At 38.8% G+C, this 27,866-nt stretch overlaps 1 protein-coding gene across 1 annotated transcript; it reads left to right on the forward strand.

Moving 5' to 3' along the window:
- Nucleotides 1-68: 68 nt before the first annotated feature.
- On the forward strand, nt 69-27,780 carry KLHL20 (kelch like family member 20). The gene is made up of 12 exons (XM_033092722.1): nt 69-195; nt 1,118-1,181; nt 5,842-6,415; nt 10,744-10,902; nt 11,660-11,754; nt 13,968-14,083; nt 16,653-16,836; nt 17,527-17,670; nt 22,234-22,367; nt 23,193-23,401; nt 23,610-23,716; nt 26,262-27,780. The coding sequence occupies exons 2-12, from the start codon at nt 1,159-1,161 to the stop codon at nt 26,344-26,346; spliced, it is 1,830 nt and encodes a 609-aa protein (XP_032948613.1). The 5' UTR covers nt 69-195; nt 1,118-1,158; the 3' UTR covers nt 26,347-27,780.
- The last annotated feature ends 86 nt before the right edge of the window (nt 27,781-27,866 follow it).

The raw sequence follows: 27,866 nt of genomic DNA on the forward strand, positions 1-27,866 counted from the left end.
AGTGTGTTCCAGGGGAGAACGATTTAGGATCAGAACCACTTCCTGCTGCTGAACAGGGGCGAGGGACAGGGAGGAAATAGCTCGAGGAGCTGCATCCTGCTTGCGCTTGCGGCCGCAGAGGAGGAGGCAGAGAGGGGGCGGCGGGCGGAGGAGGTAGGGGAGGCTGTGGCCGAGGGAAAGAAAGTGCCAGAGCCGGTAAGTTAGCCTCCTGCGAGCAGCGACACTGGACAGCGCCCCGACCTGGCTGTGCACATCTGCAGCCCCAAATTGCTGAACCGCGGGGTGGGGTGAGGGCCGTGCTGCGCCCGCCGCCTGTCAGTCGAGTAGGGGCAGTTGGGGCGCTGGGGCCGGGCCTCGGGGGTACCAAGCAGACGGCGATCGAGCTGGCTGACAGGCCTACCCCCGAGCCAGGAAAAGCGCAGGGCTGTCCTGTGTGGGGGCTTTGGGCTTCCTCGGACAGCTTCCCCAGACAGGGCTTGGAACTCGGGGGAAGGAAGTGGGCACTGTGCGTGCCATTTCACCCTGGGGACCTAGCGCGATGCTGCCCAGTGGGTGGTGGACGTCGTTTCGGGGACTGAGGAAAGGGCTTGTAGAGAGAATCTTAAATCGTGGAACCGTAGTGTTTCTGTATTGTTCAAGCTGCCCGCGCTGTGGGAAGTGGAGATGTTTGTCTTTAAAGGCAAATGCCCCCCTCCGACTTCTGTCACCCGCTCAAGTTACTTGCAGGTGCGTTGTCAAACCAGCGTGTTCCCTTTTCCATCTGTCGTGTTAGTACAGCTGTGGGTGTCTGGTGAGAGCTTTGTAGGTACACTTGATGGTGAGGCCGAAGTTAAATGTCTCCAAGCACTTTTTGAGGAGAGATGACACGAACCTAGCAATCGGGACTATTACAAGAGCACTTTGTCTCACCTTCACTTACAACCGTCTTAGCATTCAGAGTAAAGATAGTTATCTTCTTACAGGTACTAGGTAAAGGTTATGATTGTTTGTCTGCAAAACGCCTGTGATACAATAGAATATAAAATTGTTTATCACTGAACGAAATGATTATATAGAGATGGTTACTGGAAAGATCAGAAATCGTTTTTATTAAGTTACTGCTTTTCTGTTGTCTTAGGTTCGGCTTTAGAGTGTGGTGAAGGGTACTTTCCATGGTGCATGGAAGGAAAGCCAATGCGCAGGTAGGCGTTTAGCAAGAAAACCTTCGGTTTCACGGATTGAAATTCAGCACGTGATAATTCAAGGCTACATGTGAATTTTTTAAAAAAATGTTTACAAATCTTTCAAACTTCTACTCGGAACTAATGACTCTTGTTCTAAAATAAGTCAAAAGTAAAAGGAATTGGTTTTTTAATAGAGTAAAATACAGAATTTAAATTTCTAAAGAGCACTATGAATTTTATGTAGATAACATTTAAATTTTCCTTTCTGCGTGGTAATTTTTTGTGATAATCGTTAAGTGTACTATGGTACTGTATGGGTTTATTATAGTCTTCAGTTCCCCATAGAATGTACAGGACTCTGTTGCCGTATAAGAATTATTATTTATAATACACTGCACTCAATGTCTAATTATGGTTTTGGTTATTTCATTGATGTTTGGTAATACATTTGTTCTGTTAGTTAAAATAGCTGCATTGTAGAGATGGTTGAGGAGTAAAAAAGGTATTGGACATAACAACTTAGTCCATAGAAAAGTGTGGGAAAATATAGACAATTATAGGCCCTCCCCACCCTAGAATTTAGTTTTGCATTTTCTCAATCTGTTCTAACAAATAGGATCTTTACTGAAACAAAAATCAGCCCAGTTCTAGTTCTTATTTTTTAAAATCATTTTACATTTATTGAACTACATTTAATCATTTGTTATTTAACATCAAAGATAAAGAGCTGTGGCAAACCCTTTTAAGAAAAGAAATATTTCATGATGGGGATATGACTTAGAACCAGGAGCAAGAACCAAAATACATAGCTTTTTCAAAATCTGTTATTGATTTTTCTACTGATCTTGAGCTATTCACCTTCTCTTTGACCCAGTGTTTTTCTCTATTGTATCTGACCAAGATATTGGGAATTAATGAAAGCTTGCAAATGCTTTGAGATCTCCAGATGAAAAGATGTTATGGATGTAACAAATGCCATTATCTTATTTATATCTTACTCTATAGAAAAATAGTGTTTAACTGAAAGTACATGAAATTAACTACACATATAGTAATACTCCATCACTTCAACTTTTAACATCACTGCAGAAGCCACTGATTGCTTCTCATCCCCAGCTGCCATAAATGTTGTATTTTATGTAATTGCTAAAATGAGAGCTCATTATTTTTTAAAAAGAGAAGGAAGGCACAGCATGGAGATGTTTTTATCGGTAATTTCTGTATAAAATATTCAACTTAATTACTCATACTTTTTTTTTTTGCTTTATTATATAACACTGCCAGTTATTCAAAATCATGTTGGAGAATTCTAATGCCATTAATTAAGTTACGACTCTTTCTTCATCACCATCATTTGGCCAAAGCCTGGCCTACCCATTGCTGTCTGGTTTTACTTTTACCTGATGCCTACATTAAGTCATAGTCACACTTCCAAAGGGCATTTCCTTGTTGGGTTGCCTTTTTTTTTTTAAAAGATTTTATTGGGGAAGGGGAACAGGACTTTATTGGGGAACAGTGTGTACTTCCAGGCCTTTTTTCCAAGTCAAGTCGTTGTCCTTTCAGTCTTAGTTGTGGAGGGCGCAGCTCAGCTCCAGGTCTAGTTGCCATTTCTAGTTGCAGGGAGCACAGCCCACCATCCCTTGCAGGAGTCAAGGAATCGAACTGGCAACCTTGTGGTTGAGAGCCCGTGCTCCAACCAACTGAGCCATCTGGGAGCTCAGCGGCAGCTCAGCAGCAGCTCACCTCAAGGTGCCCTGTTCGATCTTAGTTGCAGGGGGCGGAGCCCACCATCCCTTGTGGGACTAGAGGAGATGAACCGGCAACCTTGTGGTTGAGAGCCCACTGGGCCATGTGGGAATCGAACCAGCAGCCTTCAGAGTTAGGAGCATGGAGCTCTAACCTCATGAGCCACCGAGCCGGCCCTGGGTTGCCTTTCTTGCTGCAACCCAGAAGGCAGTCTCTGGGAAGTAGAGTTTATACTTAGCTGCTATTGGAGAAGCTTTGAATGAGAAGTAACTCTTTATATTGAAATTATTTGAATACATATTCATTCTCCCTACCAGAGTATGAGCTCTTTGAGTCTCCTATGTCTTCTGTATCCTTGTATGCCTGGAAACTAATGATCACTGAATAAGTGTTTGAATGACTGAATGCTTATCTGCAGACATTTCCCCTGGAGCTGGGACTGTGAACAAGAAAATTATTGTTAAAGGGATTCTAATGCTTAATTATAAAATTTTGTGAAATTGATTGGCATTTTATTAGTAAAGCTTCATTGCATTCATTTAAGTAGCTATTATGTGGAGGGGTACATGATACAACATTTAAAAAGGAAAAAATAGAATATTCAATGAAAAGTAAGTCTCCCAATGGTGACCCCAGCTCTCAATTTTCCTCTCCAGAGAAAACCACTGTAAACAGTTTCTTATGCACTCTTTCACAGACATTGTAATGCATATACAAGCATTTACAGAATACCTCCTCTTTTTAAAAAAAAACTGTCAGCATACGAATTGCACATTCTTCTGTAACCTTTTTTCACTTCAGAAATTATTTTGTACTTTGTGACAAATACATAGAAACCTACCTTATTCATTTTAATAGTTTTAAAACTTTTAAAAGTTTTCTTTAAAACTTTTTATATAGTTTTCCCTTATCTGTAGGTATCATAGTTAACCATTCCATTTGAGAGACAAATTATTTCAAATGTTTTGCTGTTACAAACAGTTCTGCAACGAATATCCTTCTAACTGGTTTTTGCCCAAATGTGTAAGTATAGAATAAATTCTTAGATGTAAAAATTTTGGTAGATATTGACTAATTCCCCTCCATAGAGATAATACCAATCTACAGTCTCACCAACAATGTGCCTGTTTCCCAAGAGATTATTTTTTAATTATTTCATTTACAGACACTAAAACATTTTGCAATGTAATTCTTCCATCTTTCCTTAAATATATAAATAGAAAGCTGAGCCCAACCTTATTAGGAATTGTCTTATTCACTCACCAAACATTTATATAGTACTTGTTCTATGCCTATGTACTGCTTATATACAGATGAAATGATGGAAAGACACGTAAACAGACAACATAATACACCAGGAACAGGATTTTTATAGAGCTGTAAACACAGAGGAGGGAACCTCTTCTCTGTGGAGATGAGAGCTTCACAGAGATGGTGATATTTGAGCTGGACCTTCTAGAAAGGATAAGAATTTGGTCTTATCTTTAATGGTGGGTTGTTGTTTTTTAAAGCTTGATTGTACCACTGTTGAACCGTGTCTTTATTCTTTCAGCATCTACTACGTACAAGGCACCATTAAGCATGGTGGTTAAAAGCCTTCTGAATTGTTAAATTGTGAAAAGCCTTCTTAAATGTGGGTGGAAAAAACACACCTTTAACTGCTCGGCTTTATATTTCAGTCTTTCGATTCTCAAGCATAAACAGTGCTGTTTGCCGCACGTCAGGAATTATGGACAGTTTGTACTCTAGAATACACAATCACTTGTGGGCTGAGGCCCAGCACAGAAAGATTGCATTGATGAGTACTTTGGAAAAACAGCTTGCTGTTGGAGAAAGAAAGGACCATGTTCTTGGTTTTCAAGTTATGCCTTTGTAATGCAAATACATAGTTATTTACTGTATTGCCTCACAAGCCACACAGTTGATTTAGGAACAACTTTTTAGAAATGTGAATGTTGCATTAAAGACATGCAAAGCTTTTACTAACTGGCGGTATAGCACATATTTAGCCATATAATTGATACCTCAGTTTTCAACATCACAAAGCTGTATTTTGAGCTTTTCTCTCTTTCACCGACTAAAGAATCCTCTGACTCTGGGTGATGAGCACACCATGTAATCTCTAGATGATGTATTACAGAAATGTACACTTGACACCTATATAATTTTACTAACCATTGTCACCCCAATACATTTAATAAAAATTTTAAAAAAAGAATCCTCCGAATTACGTCTGGCCCTCAGCCATTATCCATAGCATCCCAGTGACACTATTTTTTGTCACCTGTGCATGTGATTTTTCCTTTTTTCTTAGTTTTGTTTTTTACTTCTGTAGAACTATTACGATGGACTGTATAAACTATGAAAAATATGCATCTTAGAATATAGGAAATACAGTACTCCATATAAAGTTCATTTTTGGACCCTGGCATATTTCCTTTTGATCTTTTCATGCAACATGAGCAATATTTTATATATTTTGTCCTGAACCTTAGAGGAGCAGTTTACAAAATTAATGAGGGAATCAGAAATCACCATTTTGTGTTTTAAAAAATATCAAATATCAAGATTTTGGTAAAACCAGATTAAGGAATTAAGTCCATTGGTCTGTTTTGTGCAGAGAGATCATAATTTATAAATGTTTCTCATAAATTGCAGGCATTTGTAAAAGATAACGGCCAAACAGTCTAGTCTGACTACTTCTAAGATGAGGAAAGAATTGTCCTTTACTGGAGTGCATAGTGAACGTGCTGACTTGGAATTAATACTGTTCATTCTTCAAGAGACTCGAGTTCTTAGAAAACAAGCGCTGTGGGGGCCCAGTCCTCGCCTTTGATTACCTGCAGGCTTCCCTGTCTCTTCGCTTAGGAACACTTTATGGCTTCTAATAATATTGCCATCTTCTCTTCCCTCTCGCCCCACCTTCCTGTAGGTGTACCAGCATTCGACCAGGAGAGACTGGAATGGATGTAACAAGCCGCTGCACCCTTGGAGACCCCAACAAACTGCCAGAAGGGGTTCCCCAACCTGCTCGCATGCCCTACATCTCAGACAAGCACCCTCGACAAACCTTGGAAGTGATTAACCTCCTGAGAAAGCACCGTGAGCTGTGCGATGTGGTGCTAGTTGTGGGCGCTAAGAAGATATATGCCCACCGAGTCATTTTGTCAGCCTGTAGTCCCTACTTCCGAGCTATGTTTACAGGAGAATTGGCAGAGAGCCGTCAGACAGAAGTGGTGATCCGAGACATAGATGAGAGGGCTATGGAACTGCTGATTGACTTTGCGTATACCTCCCAGATAACTGTGGAAGAGGGCAATGTTCAGACCCTCCTGCCAGCTGCTTGCCTCCTCCAGCTGGCAGAAATACAGGAGGCCTGCTGTGAGTTCTTAAAGAGACAGTTAGATCCTTCCAACTGCCTGGGCATTCGGGCTTTTGCAGACACACATTCATGTCGTGAGTTGCTAAGAATAGCAGACAAGTTCACTCAACATAACTTTCAAGAGGTGAGTTGTACGTGGTGGTTTGAATGTATTCATATGTGTTTGTCAAGAGAGCCATATGGGTTCGCATTCTGCTGACTAACACGTAGCTGCTTGGGTATTTACTGTTGATTCTGACTCATAATATCAAAGAACTAAATTGTTATAAATTCCAAACCCGGTTTTTATTTTAGAGGCCAATTCTGTGTTTATCAGCAAAAGTGAAAGTTTAGGGATTGATTGTTCCTAGCAATATTCATAAAAGGCTAATTTAATAAGCCAGAATACAGTTTATTAATTCATAAGGAGCTAGGATACCTGATATCAGTCATTTACGTGAAGCATGTCCTTCCCTATTATATGGCTTATTTAGCAGAATAAATTATAGGTCAGAGGTTATTGGAACTAATAATCAGAAAAAAATGAAGTTAAATGTTATCAAAAGAATTTTTCGTTAAACCTGTTATTTTTCATTCATTCATTTAATAAATATTTGTAAACCTATGTTTCAGCCACCGTGTTAGAGAAAAGAGGCTACCGTAGTGAACAAGACGCCTAGAGTATCCATTTTTGTGGAGTTTGTAATCTAGCAGGGAAGACAGCCATTGAATGCATAATTACACAAATAATTAATTACAGTAATAGGTGCTACAAAGAAGCAGCCCTGGATGATTTAACAGAGTATTACGGAGAGATTTAACTCTGGTTCTAGAACAGCTCATGCAGAATTCGGAGACATGAAGAAGCATAACTAGTTTGAGGAACAAAAAGAAACCCAGTGAGATCCAGAGAGTAAAAGGGAGGATGTCGCATAATGATTTTACAGAAAGAACAGAACGAGATCACACTGAAGTTAATAAACCATGTGAAGAATTTGAAATTTAATCATCAGAGCAATAGAAAACCATTAAAATGTTTTAAGCAAAGGAAAGACACAGTCCATGTTACACTTTAATATCAATCTTCAGTTTACCAGTATAACCTCCAATGGATCAAAGACTTAAAAATACAAAAAGAAACCATGAAAATATTAGGTGACGTGGAGCAATTCCTTCCTAATCTTGAAGTGAAGATGGCCTAATTGACTAACCCAGAAAGCACAGGAGAAAATATTGATAGATTTGACTATATAAAAATAAAAAATTTCTGCATGGTAAAACAAAACAACAATAACAAGACAAAGGCAAAGACAAACTGGAGGAAAATACTTGCAATTCATATCCCAGGCAGTAATCTTAATAAATCAAGAGCTCCTATTGGTCAATATCCTAGACCAATGACCTAATAGAAAAGTAAGCTGTTAAAAAGACACTCAGATTGCCCTACGTATGAAACGCTGCTCAAGCTTGTTCATAATAACTGAAACATGAATTAAAATTACACGTAAGTACTATTTTTTATCTACCAGATTACAAATGTCCAGAAGTTTGATTGCAGACCCTATTGATAAGGCCATGGACAAAATAGCTACATTGGTAGTGTGAGTATAAATTGATGTAACCCCTTTGAAAAGAAATTTAGCAGTGTCTATCAAAATCACACACTTCTTGCACACATTCAACTCAGCAATCCCATTTCTGGAAATTTGTGCTACAAATGGGAACTGTTTGAGGAGGGAAGATCATGGGTTTTGTGTTTAGATATATTCAATTTGAGATACCTATGAGATACCCAAGTAGAGATATTAAGCACGCAATGTTTATGAGTCTATTTTAAAAAAGAAGTTAGGCTGGGATTAAAATTTAGGAGTTATCAACATAGTTATTAAGTCATAGTAATTAAACTATGGTCCAATCCTTTTTAGGCAGGATATAACCCAGAAGCCATAAAAGAAAAGATTGATATATCTGATTGCATATGAATTTAAAACTTTTTGGTAACAAAAAAGCAACATGAACAAGGTCAAAAAATCAATGCCAATGATATCATCGAGTGGGGAGAGAGACGAAAAGAGCCCTAAAAATGTTTCCAGAATTGAAAGATGCTTAGCTAAAGAGCAATTGGCAAAGGAAACTGGGAATAAATAGAATAGCGGAAAACTAGGAATGTGGGGTCATGAAATGCAAAGGGATTATTTTAAGAAGGAGGAACTATATATTGTATATATATACAAAAACTGACTCAAGAAGAAACAGAAAACCAATATAACCCTAAAGCTATGAAAGAAATTACCGTAATAGTGTGGGATTTAAAACTGAGATCTCCTGTAAACCCTTATTTGGAAAAGCAGATACTTTCAGGCATTTTTTTTCTTAACCTGGTTGTTCGCTTGAAGGATAGACTTCAGTGCTACATTTGCCCTAACGGTAGATCATTAATATCTTGTTGGTGGAAAAGGAAAAGTAACATTTTAACCATACTTTCTTTATTAAAAGTGTTATTTTTGCTCTTTGCTCTTAGTGCCAAACAAATCCTTTCTCACACAGATTTCCGTGGTTAATATCATAGTGGTTCATTCATAAACTTTAAATTTGGTAACCACTGATACTTATGTAACATTTGGTTTATAATCACTAAGTTGGGGGGAAAGTTTATGTTCTGACAAGATCCAAAAAGAATGTTAAGCACTCCACAACTACATGATACCTTACTTGTATTTAAGTAAAGAAACTGGAGTGAAAAGAAAATAAGAGGAAAGTGGGCTGCAGCCCAGGCTACAGTTTTGCACGCTGGGAAGGCCCACGCCCTTAATTTGGAGCGAGGCCCCAGATTTGACTCTGAACTTTATAACCCCTAATGTAAGGTTGCCAGATAAAATACAAGAAACCCAGTGGAATTTAAATTTCAGATGAATCACTAATGATTTTCTAGTGTAAGTATGTCCTGTATTTTGATTTGCTAAATCTGACACCTCTGCCACAAAGAGTAGTACAGTGCTGTCATTCTTACTGCTAAGTTGCCTGGCTGAGCAACCTCAGCTAAAACTTAAAGATTACCCATTTAATTTCCTGAGCCCCAGAAGGTCTCTCACTCAGATGATTTGATACTTGTGCCATAAAAATGAAAGTGCTTATTAGTACTTTCTACTGAAAATATAGCTGACCTTATGACCCTACACGGTTTTGAGATTCGCATATTTTTCTAATGTACTTGGCAAAAACATTATTAATCAAATATTCAGATTGTTATGGCTTGTCTCGTATCCTGGTAAATAGTCTGACTTTTTAATGAGCATGAAAATGACCGTGTCCCAAGAGACTACATCACCTGCATTAGAGGTCATACAGTGGGAATTGAGCTCTTCACCACGGCCTTCCGCCACTCACGGACATCACTCCCACACGGAGTGTGGCAGTGACCATTTCCCTTCTCTGCACTGCACCCTGCCCCTTTCACTCTACACACTGATGGCAAGAGGTACAAGACCTTGGGAATTGTGGCCGGACTGCACAACAAGGTGATATCCTTGTCATTTTGTCTCCGTTCTGACAGTTCCCCAGCCTTGGATAAAGATAAATTATTGGTGTTTATAGTTTCCCACAGAGTAGATAGATAGATAATCAGAGCGGTTGGTCCTCAGCGGTTTCCCTGGGTCTGGCTCATTGTAATTCACTCTTCCCTATGAAATTGCTGACACACTCAATCCTTTTTTTTAAACTGGCCCCTTGGTGTTTCTACACACAACCCTTTCAGCAACTAATCTTCCTCTGAAAGCTTTCTTGATTTTTTTTATATGCCTCTTATATATCTGGAGTTATAATTTGATATAGTTAGTTTAGTTTATTTTGAATATAAATTTTTATTTTGATACTTCATTTTATTAAAAAATATGTCATTTGTCTTAAATTACTTGAATCACACATTATTATTTTTCCTAAATTTTAACTGTGTCCTCTGAACTCTCTTTGTTTCCTTTTTTATTAAATTAATTACCCTTATTTTTTAGAGCAGTGTTAGGTTCACGGCAAAATTGAGCGGAAAGTACAGAGTTCCCGTGTATCCCTTGTCTCCAGACACACACAACTTCCCCCACTATCAACATCCCCACCAGAAGGGTGCGTTGTTACAACTGATGAACCTACACTGACGTGTTATTATCACCCAAAGGCCATACTTTACATCAGGGCTCCCTCTTGGTGGTGTATGGTGTACAGTCTATGGGTTTTGACAAATGTGTAATGACATGTATCCACCATTGTAGTATTATACCTGATAGTTTCATTGTCCTCAAAACAGCTCTGCCCATCTTTGTTCTCTTTTTAAACTTTTCATCTCCCCTGGCACTATTCTGAATTTCAACTCCATTGGAAAATAGAGCTTTCCTTCATAATCCTTGAGACAAATACTGAGACAATAAATTAAATATGATGTCAAGGTTTTTTTCTTAATTTATTCTTACCTCCCTTGAACAGGTGATGGAAAGTGAAGAGTTCATGTTGCTTCCAGCCAATCAGCTCATTGATATAATATCTAGTGATGAGCTAAACGTCCGAAGTGAAGAACAGGTGTTCAATGCAGTGATGGCCTGGGTGAAGTACAGTATCCAGGAAAGACGCCCTCAGTTACCACAGGTAGGATGGAAATGTGTCTCTGAGTAACTGCTTTGTCCCGGATGAAATAATATGTATTTGACTTGCAAAAAGAAAGTTATCACTGTTCCTTATATTAGACGATAAGAAAAACCATCTGTTTCCAAATAATCAAGGAGATAGTGTTTAGAAGCATTTTAAGTGTTTATCATTATGAACTTTGTGCTCCTTTGCTTCTTTTTTATTTTGCATCAGCTCTGGGTTCAGGCTATATCGCAAGTCAGAGCCTAAATGGTACAAAATGAACAACAGAAAGTGGGAAGGCGACTGTCATGCTTCCCTTCCCTATGGCTTGGAAATCCCATGACATTTTGAAGAGTAAAGGGATAATATGGGGTCTGAGTCATCACTAAATGAAATGTGTAAAGGTCTTTTTATTATGCCTGTCGTCTTCAGCAATTTAATAGGATATTCTTCTAGATTGTTAATTAGAGTCGTTACATAAGCTAATTATAGAAGAGCTTACAACATACTGCTGAAAGCTTAAAGTAGCATTCTAAAGTAATATTAGTGTGCTTTCAATTTGAGTATTCTAATTATTGAATTGGTGGTTAGAATAAATTTAATTTAGTTTTACTATTTATGCCTTACCTCCCTCTTCATTTTTTATTGATTAGATTAATAAATTAATTCAGTTAGATCCCCGAAACAACGGAAACATAGCACGGAGGCGTGGGTAGAGTTCTCTGAAATACCTGCAGACGGGCGCTCGTGCCTTTAATGCTTCATTGTCTCATAGGTGCTGCAGCATGTCCGGCTGCCCTTGCTCAGTCCCAAGTTCCTGGTGGGCACCGTAGGCTCTGATCCCCTCATCAAAAGCGATGAAGAATGCAGGTATGAATGGCCCTGGATGGGAAAAATCAACAACTGAGTATTCCGTTTTCTCCGAATTTCCTCGTTTGTATTGCTTCCTAAATATGGTGTTTCTTAGCACTGGAACCAGGGCAGTACCTAACAGGTTTTTCTTCTGGGTCAAGAGAAGGAAATGGAAGCAGAAAGGACTGAACTTCCAGTATTCCATTCCATTCGTTTTTTATGTGTGGTGCTTATTTGTGTAGAAGTGGCAAGAAAGAGGTAGATTTCTAAAATTTTAATGCAAGGTTGAATTTGAAGACGCTATTCTCTGCTAATAGATTTTTTTTTTCTGGAGGTAAATAATGCTACTGACTATTAAAAAGTGTGTCAGGAGCATTTTTTCATTCTATGACGTATGCCCAGTTAGGAACTAGGCCCGGCCTTGCTCTCCGAGGCTATGGACGCTCTCACGGGGCTGTGGGAAGATTCCCACTAAAACTCAGTTTCATGTTTCTTGATTGAAAGGAAACTCTAAATGCAAGCAAACAAACAAAACACCTACTGCATTGGGCTATCTCTGTAATACATATATAATTTAATAAATTACTTTTCCCAGTTTGACAGATTTTAAGATTTAGTTTCAAATCTGAAAGCATATGGTGTTTTTAACCAATTTTTCCTAGCATGTTCCATATATACAAATGGAAGAGCAAGTCAGCACTCAGAAGTCCTTAAACTACACTGACCTGTGGGTCTCCCTCAGCGACGGAAGAAACTTGTTCTCAAGTGTAGGACACAGGGAGGTCATGGACGTGCCTTTGCATTTCTTCTGTAATCCAAAGTCTGTCCCGTTAACAGATGTCAGAGCGGGCTGTAGATGTTTACCTGTTAAATTGAAAACACAGACAAATGGCAGTTTTCCTCCAAAAATATTTACAATAGCATGAGGAAAACAATAGGAATGATGGCTACTGAAACAATCTGAAGAAACAATAGAAAGGTACCCCTGCCGCATAAAACAGAAATCAGATTGTACTGATTCTGATGCCGAAAATAAATGTAATTACAGAGTCAGCTTTAAAAGAAGCCCCTTCCTGAAATCGGCCCCTGATATCCTGACCTCAACATTTACTAGCTGTGTGACCTTAGGCAAGTTACTTTAACCTCTTTCTGCCAGTTCCTTCATCTATAAAGTTGGGATAGTATAATGACAGTACCTGTTGCATAGAGCTATGATGGGACTGTCGCACAGCTCTAAGTGTTGTTGTTACTATTAATTTGGTGGTTTGCTAAGTATTAGCGCTATAGTACTCTTTCTAGGAAACCTCGAACAACTTAATTGAAAAACAGCTATTAGGAAGGAGATCAGTCTTTGTTTTAAAGAAAAAACTTGGTCATCAGCTTGGGGACTTTTTTTGGTTTTTGTTTGTTTTTGTTTTTAAGATAAACTCAGAAGGGGCCTTAGCAAAGCCATATATTAGAACTGCATTATTGGGTCATGCCTGGGGACCGATCAGCAGGAATAAATTACTCTTAGTAACAAAATAACTAGAGAAATGAAAATATAGTATAGCTTAGGAAATACTTTTAGATGAGAGAAGACAGAGTAACAGACTGAACTCATCAGGCATCGCAGCAGGCAAAGGACTCAAGTGAAATAAGGACATAACGTAAATAGTTTGTATTAGGATGTTGTATTTAGCAGGTACAAAGACTAGGTTCTCCTCATAAAACACCTTAATAGACAGAAAACATTTTGTTCCTCAGTAGACTTGTGGAGAGGAAACCATTCAGACAGTACTGGATCGCATGTCAGTATTAAATGATGGCACAGTTTCCTTTTAGCGAGACAATTGGTGACCCAGTTTTAGTACCCTAATCAATCTAGCAAGCTCCTAGTGCCATGGCTGATGTGACTCTAATAGAATTTATCAGAAAGCAGTAACTTTGCCAGATGGTAACTCAGTTGTAATTTTCAGTTTCCCCTAAGTTAGTGCGGGCCCCCAGCATGTTGTATTTTAGGCTAAACTTGCACAGAGATATGCAGTCATGATGAACGTGCCAGCCAGTGCACAACTCCGCGTGTGACTGGCATCGCTGCTCTCGTGTGCGACCCTTTGAATATTGTTGGCGTTCATGATTGGGTTTGATTTATGCTTCTCTTTGCCAACTTACATATTCTTAAACCGTCCTGGGGTGTGACTAACACTGTTGTTCAGACATTTCGAATAAAAGCGGAATTTCCTCCACAGAGACTTGGTCGATGAGGCCAAAAACTATCTCCTGTTGCCTCAAGAACGGCCGCTCATGCAAGGACCGAGGACGAGACCGCGGAAACCTATCCGATGTGGGGAAGTGCTCTTTGCAGGTTTGCGTCTCAATGTGCTAGGACTAACCTGTGTTTTTGCCCATATGAGAAACTGTCATTTGGGTGGCCCTTTGGACAACTGTGATGGGCACTGTCATGAGAAACACATAATTAGTTTTCAAGGAGCTTGACTCTTAACTCGTGCTCCAGCACTGGTATTCCCCAAAGGACGCTCTCGCTCTATATCAATCTAAAAACGGCATGCATTGGGTGTCCTGTTAAAATGAGTCGTATGCATTAATTTATATATCAGTGTGTAAGTTGCCCCATAATTACATGGGACTGTCAAAAAACAGTATCTTACATTACACATTTACACTCTTTCCTTGCTCTACTGAGCTAGATTGAGCCCAGGACAACCTGCCATATCGTTTTGTTCCTACTGTGTGCCCCACCTCTGTTGACCCTGGGGCAGTCTAGTAAGAAATGTTTATCCACCCATCGTGATTAATGGAAAAAGAAAACCACAGAGCACATGCCAGTAGCAGTCATGGGTTACTAATGTCCGTTTGTACATGAAAAAGAACGTGAAGTAGCACTTTCGTTTCTCTTATTACAGAAGGGAATACATATACAGTATAGAAGTTTTGATTCACACAGAAAAATATAACGAAAAAAGTTAAATCATCCGCCACTGTTTTTTACACTATTAATTTGTAGAGAAAAGCCATTAGGTCTTTTTCTTTACAGCTGGTATTCGTTCTCCCTCTTTCTCAGCCTTTATGCTCTCCAGATATGAACTCCATTCTTGACTAATATTCCTCACTGACATAATTTTAAATCTTGACCCATCTGTCTCTACGTAAAGCTTAATCTTCCCTTTGCTTTGGTTTTCATTGCAATTTTGTTTTCATTATCTTTGGAATGCCAAAGTACCAATTCTTTCTTAACTTTGGAAAATTGAGTCAGCTTCATCATTCTGTGGATATAAACCCTGGAAGCCTAAGATCAAATCTATAATCTCAATAGTTTCGTACTCAGGAGCATTTTACTCCTGTTAGTATCTTCTGGTTTGTCCTCTTGTTTTCCATTTTGTTGGGGATTGTTTAGTGTTCACAGTTCAATAATCCTTATTCCAGATACTCAATGAAAGCTGCCTTCTTTAAGGAAACAGTTTTTAACCAAATCTGTCTTTGAAGTAATTCTTTTTAGAGTCAACATGTCACACATAAAACTACGTGTCCCTTTTCAGTAACATTTTCTTTAGGTACACACTGGTTTCCTAAAGGCCTGTGTTTTTCTTTAGTTTCAAAGAACACAGTTTATGAAGTGATGTTAATTTGATTTGGAACCATGTAATCCAATAAAAAGCTGGTTTTAATGGCTTCTATTATAAAATTCTGTCTGAGATTTAATGATTAGGCTATTTGATTTCTCTCAAATGCTCATAACCCTCACATTTGTAGCCAAATTTTATTTTGGAAGTTAAGATGTTTTCTTTGATATTGAAACTCCTGGCATATATCCTAGAACAGAATTCAAATTTAAGCAAATTAATATACACAAAACTTGAGTATGAATTGAATACCCTGATTTAAATGAAACGATAATAAAATAAAATGTATACAGCACATTGAGATTTGAAATAAAGAAGTGAATTTTCAAATCCATCCAGAAGGTTGGAAACTATTCCTATTTTAGTCTGGCTCTGGAAGTTATTGAGATTCCCTAGAAAGCATTCATTTTCAGATGTTTTGAGGTGACGTAGTAGTACCCTTAGACTTCACTTTTTAAACTCTAGAATCTAGCTCTTTATTTTGGATTGAAATAGAGACGGTTTGAAAAAGTAAATCAAATGTGTCTACTGTAACCACACTTCTGTTCAGGGAGAACTCAGAAGCTTTGCGGAACTCAGTTTGAACCTGTTATTCTGAGTATTACTTAGGAAAAACGTAATTTCTTCAAAATGTTTTCTGATCTTAAATGTCATGCTGGGTAATAACAGAATTCAGATTCAGTCCAGACTGCAGATTAAACGGAGCAAAATATTTTGTAATATAAATCGTAAGAAATTTTGTATTATTTGGAGTCAGAAGAGGAAGTACAAAGAGATCATGAATAGAGCCAAAATCCCTCTCCCCTAGTAGAGTGAAAACAAAACAAACAACAAAAACAGGCTTTTGAGTTATGGTTCTTCTTTTGGCTTTTCATTACACATTACACTGATGTAGTGTTTTATGCCTTAGGAAACAGTTTCATATATGTATTATTTTACTTTAAAATGTTTATGCCTTATTTTACAAATAAGGTAGTTTACAGGATTTCACCAAGGTAGCTTAGTAGAGACAGCAGTTAAGCCCGTTTTCTAACAAATTCAGTGTTCTATCCATTAAATACCACACCACCTACCATTCGATCTGAATTGGATCCTTGTCCTCTGTAAAACGGACCTAAGACTAACTGGTTTGGAAAATCAGAGATTATAGCCATCCCAGTGGGATATGTAAAAGTCAACATGTTTGATCTCTTCCGAGAGACATTGGGTCACAATTCAAAGGTCAGCAGGGAGTGAGACACCTCCGGGTATTTTAGGACGGGTGTTCTCCTGACCACTTCTGTTACTCCCCAGTGGGTGGCTGGTGCAGTGGAGATGCCATTTCCAGTGTTGAACGATATGACCCGCAGACCAATGAATGGCGAATGGTGGCTTCTATGAGCAAGAGGCGATGTGGAGTTGGCGTCAGTGTTCTGGACGACCTGTTATATGCAGTAGGGGGCCATGATGGGTCCTCTTATCTCAATAGTGTTGAAAGGTAAGCAGGTCAATGTGACGTTTTTTTCTCTACTATGCATAGAGTTTCATTTGGGATGTTAATTAGGAAATAGCTATGACTTGCTGCTTTAGCATTGCATCTGTGGCAGCCTGGACCACTTAGTGGGACATGCAGGTCCTTTATGAGCTGACCTCCCGTTTTCCTGTCTGTCTCCCCTGGTGCACCTGGGCCCTAAATACGCTATTACAGGGCCCCACATGCTTGCAGTTCCTTGGGCACGCTACTCTTTCCCTCTAGATCTCCATTCTGTTCTTCTTTCCCTGGGAAATAGTGTCTGCTGTGTGGTATCATTTACGTAAAGAAAACATGCTTGCATATAAAGAATACATATGTGGATAGATACCTATTTAAAAGTATTTTACTGACGAGTTATGAAGGATATACACCAAATCAAAATGGGAAGACACCAGAAATGAGGTGGAACTCAAAGGGAACATTAGCTTTATCTATAACATTCTGAAAACATTTTCAAAAGAAAATATAGTCATATGTAACTTGTTTAAGTAAAGATGAATTTTAAAAAGAAAAACATGAATTAGATTTTCATAAGCTTTAGTTATTAGTCATATAGAGGGGAAAGAATACATAGACATTATGTGTCAGTGAATATGTAAGCATAGCCCAACTCTCTCTGTGTAACACAAACTCTGCTTCTGATGTTCTCTGCAGGTATGACCCCAAAACAAACCAGTGGAGCAGCGATGTGGCCCCTACAAGCACCTGCAGGACCAGCGTGGGCGTGGCGGTACTTGGTGGCTTCCTCTACGCTGTGGGGGGCCAGGATGGTGTGTCTTGCCTCAACATTGTTGAGAGGTGATTTTTTTCACGTCATTTTCAATTTTTTAAAAGAATATAGAGGGCTCTTTGAAAGAAACAATTTAGGACACTAGGGGATCCACGATTTAGTGGATTTCCCGTGGGCTTTAAGGAAAATGTTTTTAGTTGATCTTAAATTGTAGGAAGATGAAAGATACAACCTAGTTTTTTAAACTGTGTTACACTGATGGAGCCTAACATCAAAGTGTTGGAATCATAATTTAAATTACCTTCTTTATTTAAATTACATATTTTAAATTATATCAAGCATACTACTTCGGAAATCTCTTCTTGGAGTGTACTTAATGCATGACTTTTCGCAGACTTCTTCCAGAAAAATGATTAAAGTACTAATTCTTTGTCAAGCACATCTTATAAAGACCCCACATATTTTATATGTGGCTTCTCATTAATTCTTGAAGTGGATTTAGGGAAATCTGGGTGAGCTGCTAAGGTTTACTTTATACTTTTACAAATCAGTTAATTTTGGTGAAATGGATTCTGTTCTTAATTTCTTGCCCCATCAGTTTTTTGTGATTCTGTCCTAAAGATTAGATTTTGGAGTCTCGTGCTGTGATTACTGGCAAGAACATACCGTATTTCATCCTCACGTCTTAAAAAGAAATGCTCATGACTCTTCAGAATTTTTGAAATAGCATTTACTAGTTGGGTTACCATATTTACGTTGAAGAGTTTAACTGTCTTAAATAGAGATAGTTGCAGGTAACTCTTGAAATCTATACCAATTCCCTTTTATCTGTCTGTCAAGAAACTCATTTCTCCACTTTCAAAACTCTATGCAGGAGGATTCAGGGAATATATAGTAGAAACAGCATAGTTTTTTAATCTCTCCAAATGCCCGCATAAAAACAGACAAAATAATAGATAGCAAAGCTACAAACCTGTAGACAAGTTATGGGCTTGGTTGTCTGACAATATTGAAAAACAAGAGGGAGCTTCATGAAGGTAGAAAAATTATCATGAACCACTCCTAAAAATTCAGGAAAACTTCTTTCATATAAAAATCAGCAACAGCAAAGTATTGAGTTTAGATCCCATACAAAGTAACACTACTGAACTGTACACTTAAAAATGGTTGCCATGGTAAATTTTATCTATATTTACTACAACATAAAAAAATTCTATGAGCAACATTTAAAATAAACTAGAGGAAATGGTATCCCTATGAACCCCAAAACACAAATGGGCAAAGACAAACTACCAGTAGCCACAAGACCTGCAGGATATCATTGTCTGTGCAGGAGAAAACAGAGACAGGCAATTGGAAGTCTGACAGATAGAAGAACAGAAAACTCCCGAAATAGCCAATACACATTTACTAGAAAGCATAATGGGAAAATTTAAACAGCTGCAAGTAAGAAGGGTTTTGCTCATTCCCCATATAAAGTACAGGGACTTGCAACAAGATCTGAGGACTTAGAAGAGGGTTTTGCAACCTTAGCACTACTAACATTTGGGGCCAGAGAATTCTTTGTTGTGGGGGGCTGTCCTGTGCATTGTAGGATATTTAACAGCACACTTGGCCTCTACCTAGTAAGTGCCTATACCACAGGCCTGGTTGTGACAACCAAATCATCTTCATACATTGCCAAATGTCCTGGGGGCGGGGTTGGGAGGAAAGGGGACAAAATCACCCCAGTTGAGAACCTGCCAGAATGACCTTTAAGGACAGAGCCCACTTCTGGGTGTAGAATCAAGATTGAGCATGATAAGGACAACAGATAAACTGAAACGAGAAGGCCAAGATAAAAGTAGGAGCAGTGAACAAAGCCAGTAAATCTCAGGAGGCAACCACTGTGCTTTTGATTGCTACATGAGAAAAACAAGGAGCTTCATGAAGGTAGAAAAATTATCACGAACCACTCCTAAAAATTCAGGAAAACTTCTTTCATATAAAAATCAGCAACAGCAAAGTATTGAGTTTAGATCCCATACAAAGTTAATGTAAGAGAGAAGAATAAGCAGCAGAATAACATCTATAGACAATATAGCACATCAGAAAGACACAACGACCTAATAGATCAGAACTGTAATCAACTATTTCAACATGTGCTAAAACATACTAGGAAAATGATGCAAGGTGTGAAAATGCTACATAAGTCAGAATTAGAAATATATTTTTATGGCTCTGACTCCAAAGGCAAGGGAAACAAAAGCAAAAATAAACAACTGGGACTACATCAAACTAAAAAGCTTTTGTATAGCAAAAGAAACCATTATCAAAATGAAAAAGCAACTTATTGAATGGGAGGAGATATTTGCAAATCATATATTCGACAAAGTGTTAATATCCAAAACATACTCAGAACTCATACAACTCAACAACAAAAAAACAAATAACCTGATTTAAAAATGGGCAGAGGATCTGAATAGATATTTTTCCAAAGAAGAGATACACATAATCAACAGGTACATGAAAAGATGTTCAACATCACTAATTAGTAGAGAAATGCAAATCAAAACTACAATGAGATATCACCTGGTACCTGTCAGAATATCTATCATCAGTAAGTCAACAAAGAGTTGGCATGAATGTGGAGAAAAGGGAACCCTTGTGCACTGTTGGTGGGAATGTAAATTGGTACAGCCACTATGGAAAACAGTATGGAGGGTCCTCAGTAAAATTAACAATAGAACTACTGTATGATCCAGCAATTCCTCTTCTGGGTATTTATCCAAAGAAAACAAAAACACAAATTCAGAACAATATATGCACCCCTGTGTCATTGCAACATTATTTATAATAGACAAGATATAGAAACAACCTGTGTCCATTAATAGACAAATGGATAAAGAAGATGTGGTACATTTATACAACAGAGTATTATTCAGCCATAAAAACGGAAATCTTGCCATTTGACGGTATTATGTTAAGTGAAATAAGTTAGAAAGACAAATACCATATGATTTCACTTATATATGGAATCTAAAAAATCGAACAAGCAAAACAAAAGAAACCTCATAGATACAGAGAACATATTGGTGGTTACCAGAGGGGGAGGGGTTGGGAGGTGGTCAAAATGGGTGAAGGGAGCCAATTGTATGGTGATGGATGGTAGCTAGACTTTTGGTGGTAATCACTTTGTAATGTATACAGATGTTGAACTATAATGTACACTTGAAACCTACATAATTTCATACCAATTTTACCTAATTTTTTTTAAAAGATAAAGATTTAAAAAGAAGATTAAGAATGTGCTCTGTCTCCCTCACTTGCTTCTGAAGAACAAGGGCTATTTTTAGTATCATTTATTTTATATTTCCTGTAATATTGATATAGTTTCCTATATAGTACTTAATATACTAATGGAATTTTGTACCTATGTAGTAAAGTAAAATGCCTAACACATATTCCAAATGATCTGTCATATTTGTTTCTTAAAGCTAGTAATTTATCAATTAGGCTCCAGTAAAGAGAACAAAAACCATATCAGTTATTTTAGTAGAGAGGATTTAATGTTTAAAAATTGGCTAGCAGATACTGAAGGGCTGAAAAAAATGAACAGAGGACATTGAAGTAACTTGTAGGAACCATAGGGCTGGGTAAACAAAGGAAGGAGATTGGAGGTTAGAGCCCAGAAGCTTGGAGGAGACATCCCATAGAGCTAGGACCCTGAGCACCTGAGGAGAGGGGCCCTGAGCAGCCGTGACTTACATCTGCCTGGATGGTTCTAGAAGACTGTATTTTCCAAAGTTACGACAGCAGTACCTGCCATCTCACATGCTCTTCATACAGTTTGACTTTGACACTTCTTATTGAGACGTGGTGGTCTGTGTTTTCTCGCCTTGAACCTGGGTTGGCTTACGAGTGTGGCCAAAGGAGCACTACGTGACCTCGAGGCGAGGCCATAAAAGGTGACACGTCTTTCACTTGGCTCGCTTGGGGCACTCACCTTTGAAGCGCTGAGCTGTCTGAGGTTGCCATGCTGAGAGGAAGCCCAAACTCGCCTGTGTGGAGAGATGCCCAGCCAGCCGCCAGCTGCTGCAGTGCCCGGCCACAGCAGTGCCCAGTGGCACAGCAGCCACGTGAGACCCTGGAGCCAGAACTTCCCTGGGAAGCCTGGTATGCCTACCTGAGGAGCTCGGAGGAGGACCTCACAGAGCTGTGACCGAGAGCTCCGAGAGGCACAACCAGGCTGATTTAGGAAGTGCCAGAAAAACGCTAGAAGCGGAAATGAACTGGTCCAGAGTGAAGGGCCCCTGCTGAGTCCACACTGAACAGAAGGAGCGGCCCTTTTCCTCCCCTGGACACCCCGTGTCCAGTCCTCCTTCCCCACAGATTCTAATATAGAGAGCCGGGAGATGTAGTTTCTCTGGCCCCAGCATCAGAAGTCAGGATGCAGAATAGCTTCTAACTGACCCAGGCACAGATTCCGAATGTTTCTTCTAACAACTAAGTAACATATGTGAGATTCTCACTGCATTTGACCATAGCAAATCTTTGTCTCCAACACATCTTTAACATGATTTCACGCCTTGTGAAAAAGGCTTTTTACTTACTAAAAACATGCATGCAGTCTTCGGTTCCTCTCACTTCAGGTATGACCCAAAGGAGAACAAGTGGACTCGCGTGGCTTCTATGAGTACCAGGAGACTGGGCGTGGCCGTGGCTGTGTTAGGAGGCTTCCTGTATGCCGTTGGTGGCTCGGACGGGACGTCGCCACTCAACACAGGTTAGTCCCTTCCAAAGTCAGTACATTTTCCTTAGGACAGTCCCCCTACAAAACGTATAAAAAGTTCAGGTTATCCTACCATTTATTAGGAAAATTACTTTCCTTCTAGACAAGTGCAACTCTTAGCTCTTCCCCAGCTACTTAAGCAGCCATAGGCTTCGAGTATATTCCCAAAATGTTTATTTACCCCTCTACTTCACAAGTTGCTGGGAATTTATAATGAATAAAAGAACTACTTTCTTAATATGTTATTTCTCTTCCCCCCTCAACCATTTCTCTTTTAAAAAGCAACAACAAAACCACCTCTATTATAATCAAGGAATAAATAAAAACTGGTTTATGTGTTAGCCCTCTCTATTTATATTAGAGATGATGGATGTTTCTACCTCAGGCTGTTGCCAGTGTGGCGCTCACATCAGCTTCCTTGTCCAATGTCTTCTCTTCACTGGCTGAGAAAGTAGCAGGAGTACAGGCAAGGGAGGACACGAGTCCGGAAGTTGTCTGATGATGACAGTAAATTATCAGTGCGCAATGGTGCTTACAGATCGTACAGTCTAATCCCCTCGTTGAAAGATAACGAGGCACGTAATGAGAGCTAGAGCTGAGTACCTTGACTGCAGCTCACGCCCTCTCCTCCCTGCCATACCTGAGACCAGACCCTGACGACAGTAGTGTGGGACTGTCCAAAGGTACACAAATCGCCCTCAGAAGCCAAGATCAGGTGACTTGCTGGACATACGTTATCACCAAGTTAGTGGCCAGGAAGAAGAGTGGAGGTGAGAGGGCATGGCTGACTGGTCCTCACTGGTCCTCCTTGTCCTGCAGTGGAGCGCTACAATCCCCAGGAGAACAGGTGGCACACCATCGCTCCCATGGGGACCCGGAGGAAACACCTGGGCTGTGCGGTGTACCAGGACATGATCTACGCCGTCGGAGGGCGCGACGACACCACAGAGCTCAGCAGTGCTGAGAGGTACAACCCCAGAACGAACCAGTGGTCTCCGGTCGTGGCTATGACGTCCCGCCGTAGTGGAGTAAGTGGCAGCTACTGCGAGCTGAGAACCAAGCAGGACAGGAGCGGGCTGTGCGGGAGGCGAGCGCTGGCCTGCAGCACAGAATAGATCGGGACGGGGAGGAGGTGCACTGTGGAGGCAAACCACCCGAAGTCTCTGTTACGAGGAGCTTTCTCTAGGAACCATTCTAAAGGCAGTTTCCTCAGCAGCCTGTGTTTTGGTCCCATAGGTTGGCCTGGCAGTGGTGAATGGACAGCTCATGGCTGTAGGAGGCTTCGATGGCACCACATACTTGAAGACCATTGAAGTTTTTGATCCTGATGCCAATACATGGAGGTAACCTTTCAGCTATGTCGCAAATCACCTCACTGCTGACGTGAAAATTATGGGCTGGAGACAGCCCCTGACCACTACGGTCAGCATGGTCAGCTCCGTGAAGGACCTCTCGCGGTACTTTGAAGAGGGCTGAAGGGACCCAGATTTGATGGCTTGTTTTGACGTACCTGCTCTAAAGTGGCTACATCTTACAAAATCCTTCTCTTTGGTAACTGTCCAGTTTTATCATTAGAAATGGCAAAAACAGAAAAACATTCTCTTCTCTAGACCCGTCATGTGCAGCTGAGGAAACTAAGGCACCAAGAAATAAAATGAGTTGCCTGAGCAAGTTAGTGACAGAGTTAGAATGAGAACCTAGATCTCTGGTTCTCCATCTGTCAGTACAGTTTCTTGGTGTTCTTGTGGGCAGCTTTGTGCCTAGGAAAAACAAATTGCAGTTACTTTTTTAAAGTAGTATTTCATTTTAAAACCAATTGTTTTTTCCTTGCACTTTAAAATTCTACTTAAATATATTATTACCCTATTTTAAAGTCTAGTAAATTTTAAAACTTTAAGGAGGAGGTTACATCTTATTTAAGAGTTGAATTATGTTTAACTATATTTATAGGGTTAATTTTACTTTGCTTTTAAATTTTGAATTGTCTGACAAATCCTTCCTAAGTACTTAAATAGTTCTTATAAATTCACATAAATCAGGTGACTCTTGCAGTTATTTTAAATATTCAAAAACTTTTACAAATTTAGCAAAATTCTCTTAAAACATTTAAACTGAAAATCATATGTCTAAATCTATACTCAATCATATATTTTGTACGTGATTCACAAAACTAATCTGATAGATGCTTTATATGCCAAAGTCCCTTAAACGTTTTAAGAACTTAGAATGTTAAATATGTAGTTAATTCCCAAACTTAATACAAAATATCCATGAGATTGATGTACTTCATATCTGTATCTAAGTCTAAATACTAGTCTTCTAAGGAAACAATTTTACCTTCCAAGCAGTTTGGGGTTTCTTTCTCAATAAATTGGGCTTATTTGCCTAAACAAATCTAGGGTAACCATCTCAGTGCTTGAGGTTGCACACCAACCCCAGATGTCAGCCTGGACACGAGATCTGAGGCAGCAGACATTCTGAAAGATTTTCTCATGACCATGAAAGATAAGCTGAGGTCTGTCTTATAGTCACCATTCCTAAAGGGGTAGGGGCAGTCTGATAGTCCATTCCTGTTGTATTCTAAGTACACATATTCTAATTTTGAGTCTAACCACCCATCCAGATTTTTCATCAAGATTCAAATAATAATCAACTGAATTCTTTTAATAGTCTTCATCTCTGGGAAAGCCACAACTTTTACAGATATTTAGCTGACATTCTGTGGATTCTGCGTCTCTCATGGCTCTGTATGGTTCAGTGATCACAATTCTAAAGTGAGACTAATGACACTGTAGCACTTTTTGCTTCTCCATTACATTCTCACGACCTTATTCATTAGTAAATATTCACTGGGTGTTCTAGACTCTAGACATACCAAAATGAACAAAACAAGATTCCCTGCCCTCCTGGAGCTGACATTATAGTGAGGGAGGCAGTGCCTTACCAGGGGCTGAAAGTGCTATGGGGAATAGCAAAAGCAGGGCTAGGGTTGGGGGTCTAGGAAGGCCTCACTGGAAAGGTAACATTTTAGCAAAACCTAACAGAGGTAAGGGGAAAATAATGACAGATTTTCATGAATCGGAACCTCCCTCTTGTGGCATATTTACTTCCATATACAGCTTTCTATTTTTAGTGGGAATTTGAGTAAACATAATTTAAGAGATAAATTTACTTCTGCCACGTTGTCACTATGATCCCATGTAAGGACTTGTTTCTCAGTAACTCTCACTAAACAGAATTAGTAACATGTGAACAAATAATGTTCATGAAATTCTTAAGGAGCATCTATTGAGAGGTAACTGTTGAGAGAGAATTATAAATTCTTAGTTACATATCCCCAACTAAAACCAGTTTTACCTCACAGCTAGCAGGTTTAATATTCTTTTCATGGAAATCCTTGACTTTGAAGCTGATCTTGTTCACACGTCACAAACTATTAATAGGTGCTGGTTTTATTTACTCACATCCAGTTTGGTTCCATAAAGGGTTTGAGGAGACTTCTGAGTACAAAAGGATAAAAATAAATAATGGATGAATTTTAGACAAAGGGAAAATAACATAGCTAGGGTCAAAATTGGACACAATGTAGAATATATGATTCTTTATAATTGCTGGAAGTCACTCTACATGTAAAGTCATAGTTATGATATGAAAAGTAGATATGATGCTCTTATTCTTACAAGTCTCCTATAAGTGAGAGCATTTCAGTGTCAGAAATAATTCTACTTGTCAGCGCTCAATTCCAGCTCCTAATCTTTGGAAGAGATGTATGAAAGCTAAAAATATTACTTGTGATATAAAACAGAAATGTGTTTTATTAACGTCTTAGTTATGGAAGACACAGTTCTTTTTCCAGTTAGAAATCTGATCTTGTTCCTTTCTTTGCAGGTTATATGGCGGGATGAATTACCGTCGGCTAGGGGGCGGTGTAGGAGTTATTAAAATGACACATTGTGAATCTCATATCTGGTGAACATCTAGACAACCATTGAGGATGTGCTCTTCTGTATTCTGGAGAGCTTTGACTTTGGAGCTTTGTACAGCTCCAGAAAACACTAGAACTAATTTTATTCTTTGCCGGTGCCTCGACGTAATGGAAATACAGATACAATGAAAGTCCTTCGCCTGCAGGATGCCATCTTTGCACAGTTATTTTCAGTTCTGTGCAGAATATTTATTTTCGGTTTTAATTTATCATGGGTTTTTTTTGTTGTTGGTTTGTTTTTGGTTTTCTGGGTTTTTTTTTTTTTTTTTGGCCTTCCTCCCACCAAAAAAAAGAAAAATTCCAAGCAGTAAAACTTTATTTTTAAAATATTAAGTTTGAAAATACTAATAAGGGGAGAAAGGCTATCTGTGATCTAGTTATTTCTAGGTGTTCCATCCACAAGACTCCACTACTTACAAGGACCAGTGACAAAGACAGATATGCAAAGTGTATAAGTTAGCTGTCATTCTTGCACTAAGTACCAGATGACTTGAAATCTAAATAAAAAAATAAAAGGAAGCATCTCATTTTAAATAGTATAATTCAAAAGGAAAATTAAGTCAGTAAAACCAGGACTCGGAGTTTTCATCAGTGGAAGTTTGCATCTCGTTTTCTTCCATACAAACTTGTTTTCTGTTGTGTAAAGTCTTTTTTTCATAACGTTTTCATAAGAGTTTCTGCTGGATCTAGAGCTCTGCTCAGTGCCTCTACAAAAAACAGTACACAATTCTCAGATAGTGTCTTGAGAATCCCCAATAGAATCATGTGCGACTCTGCAAGTTTTTACTCAAAAACATATGGACTGACTGAAGCAACTTTCCTTCCTCTTTTCTTATTGCTACTAAGGACCAGCAGGGAGAAATGCCCTCTCCCCAGCAGTGAATACTGTTATGCAATTTACACTTGATGCTCAGGCCTGCTGAAGCTGAGGCTTACCTGTAATCACAGCCTCCAAGGGATGAATCCTTCAGTTCATGTAGTAGTACATGCTAATGGGTATAAAACCGAATGAGGCATTTTATTAATAATATCTTGGTTCTTTTATACAACTATATATCATTATCCTCATTCTATAAAGCCACTGTTCCTACTTCTCTCAAATTGCACTTTTTGGAGAAAAGTTTAAAAGTTCTAAGGAAACAATGATAAAAATTTCAGTGGTTTAAATGTATTTTGCAGGAAAGTCTTTGAATAAGACTTTATCCGCAACCAAAAGGAATAACTTTCTCCTTCTTCCTCTTCCTCCCCCACGACTACAAAAATGTTTGGCAACTTTTGTGTTTACATTTAAAAATCATTTGCACCTTTACAAGGAAAAAAATAAGTATTTGGTAAACAATTGTTTACGTGTATCATTTATGCTTTTTTCTAGCATGTATAACTTTTTTAAATAAAGATAGTACTTACCATAAAAAATTTTCGTTAGTGTTTCTTAATGCTTGTATCTTTGCTATTTAGATTTTTCTGTTTCTATATCATTTATATTTCCTTTATGTAAAATTATAAGT

This window comes from Rhinolophus ferrumequinum, chromosome 22 (genome assembly GCF_004115265.2).
Source record: "Rhinolophus ferrumequinum isolate MPI-CBG mRhiFer1 chromosome 22, mRhiFer1_v1.p, whole genome shotgun sequence".
NCBI classification, from domain to species: domain Eukaryota; kingdom Metazoa; phylum Chordata; class Mammalia; order Chiroptera; family Rhinolophidae; genus Rhinolophus; species Rhinolophus ferrumequinum.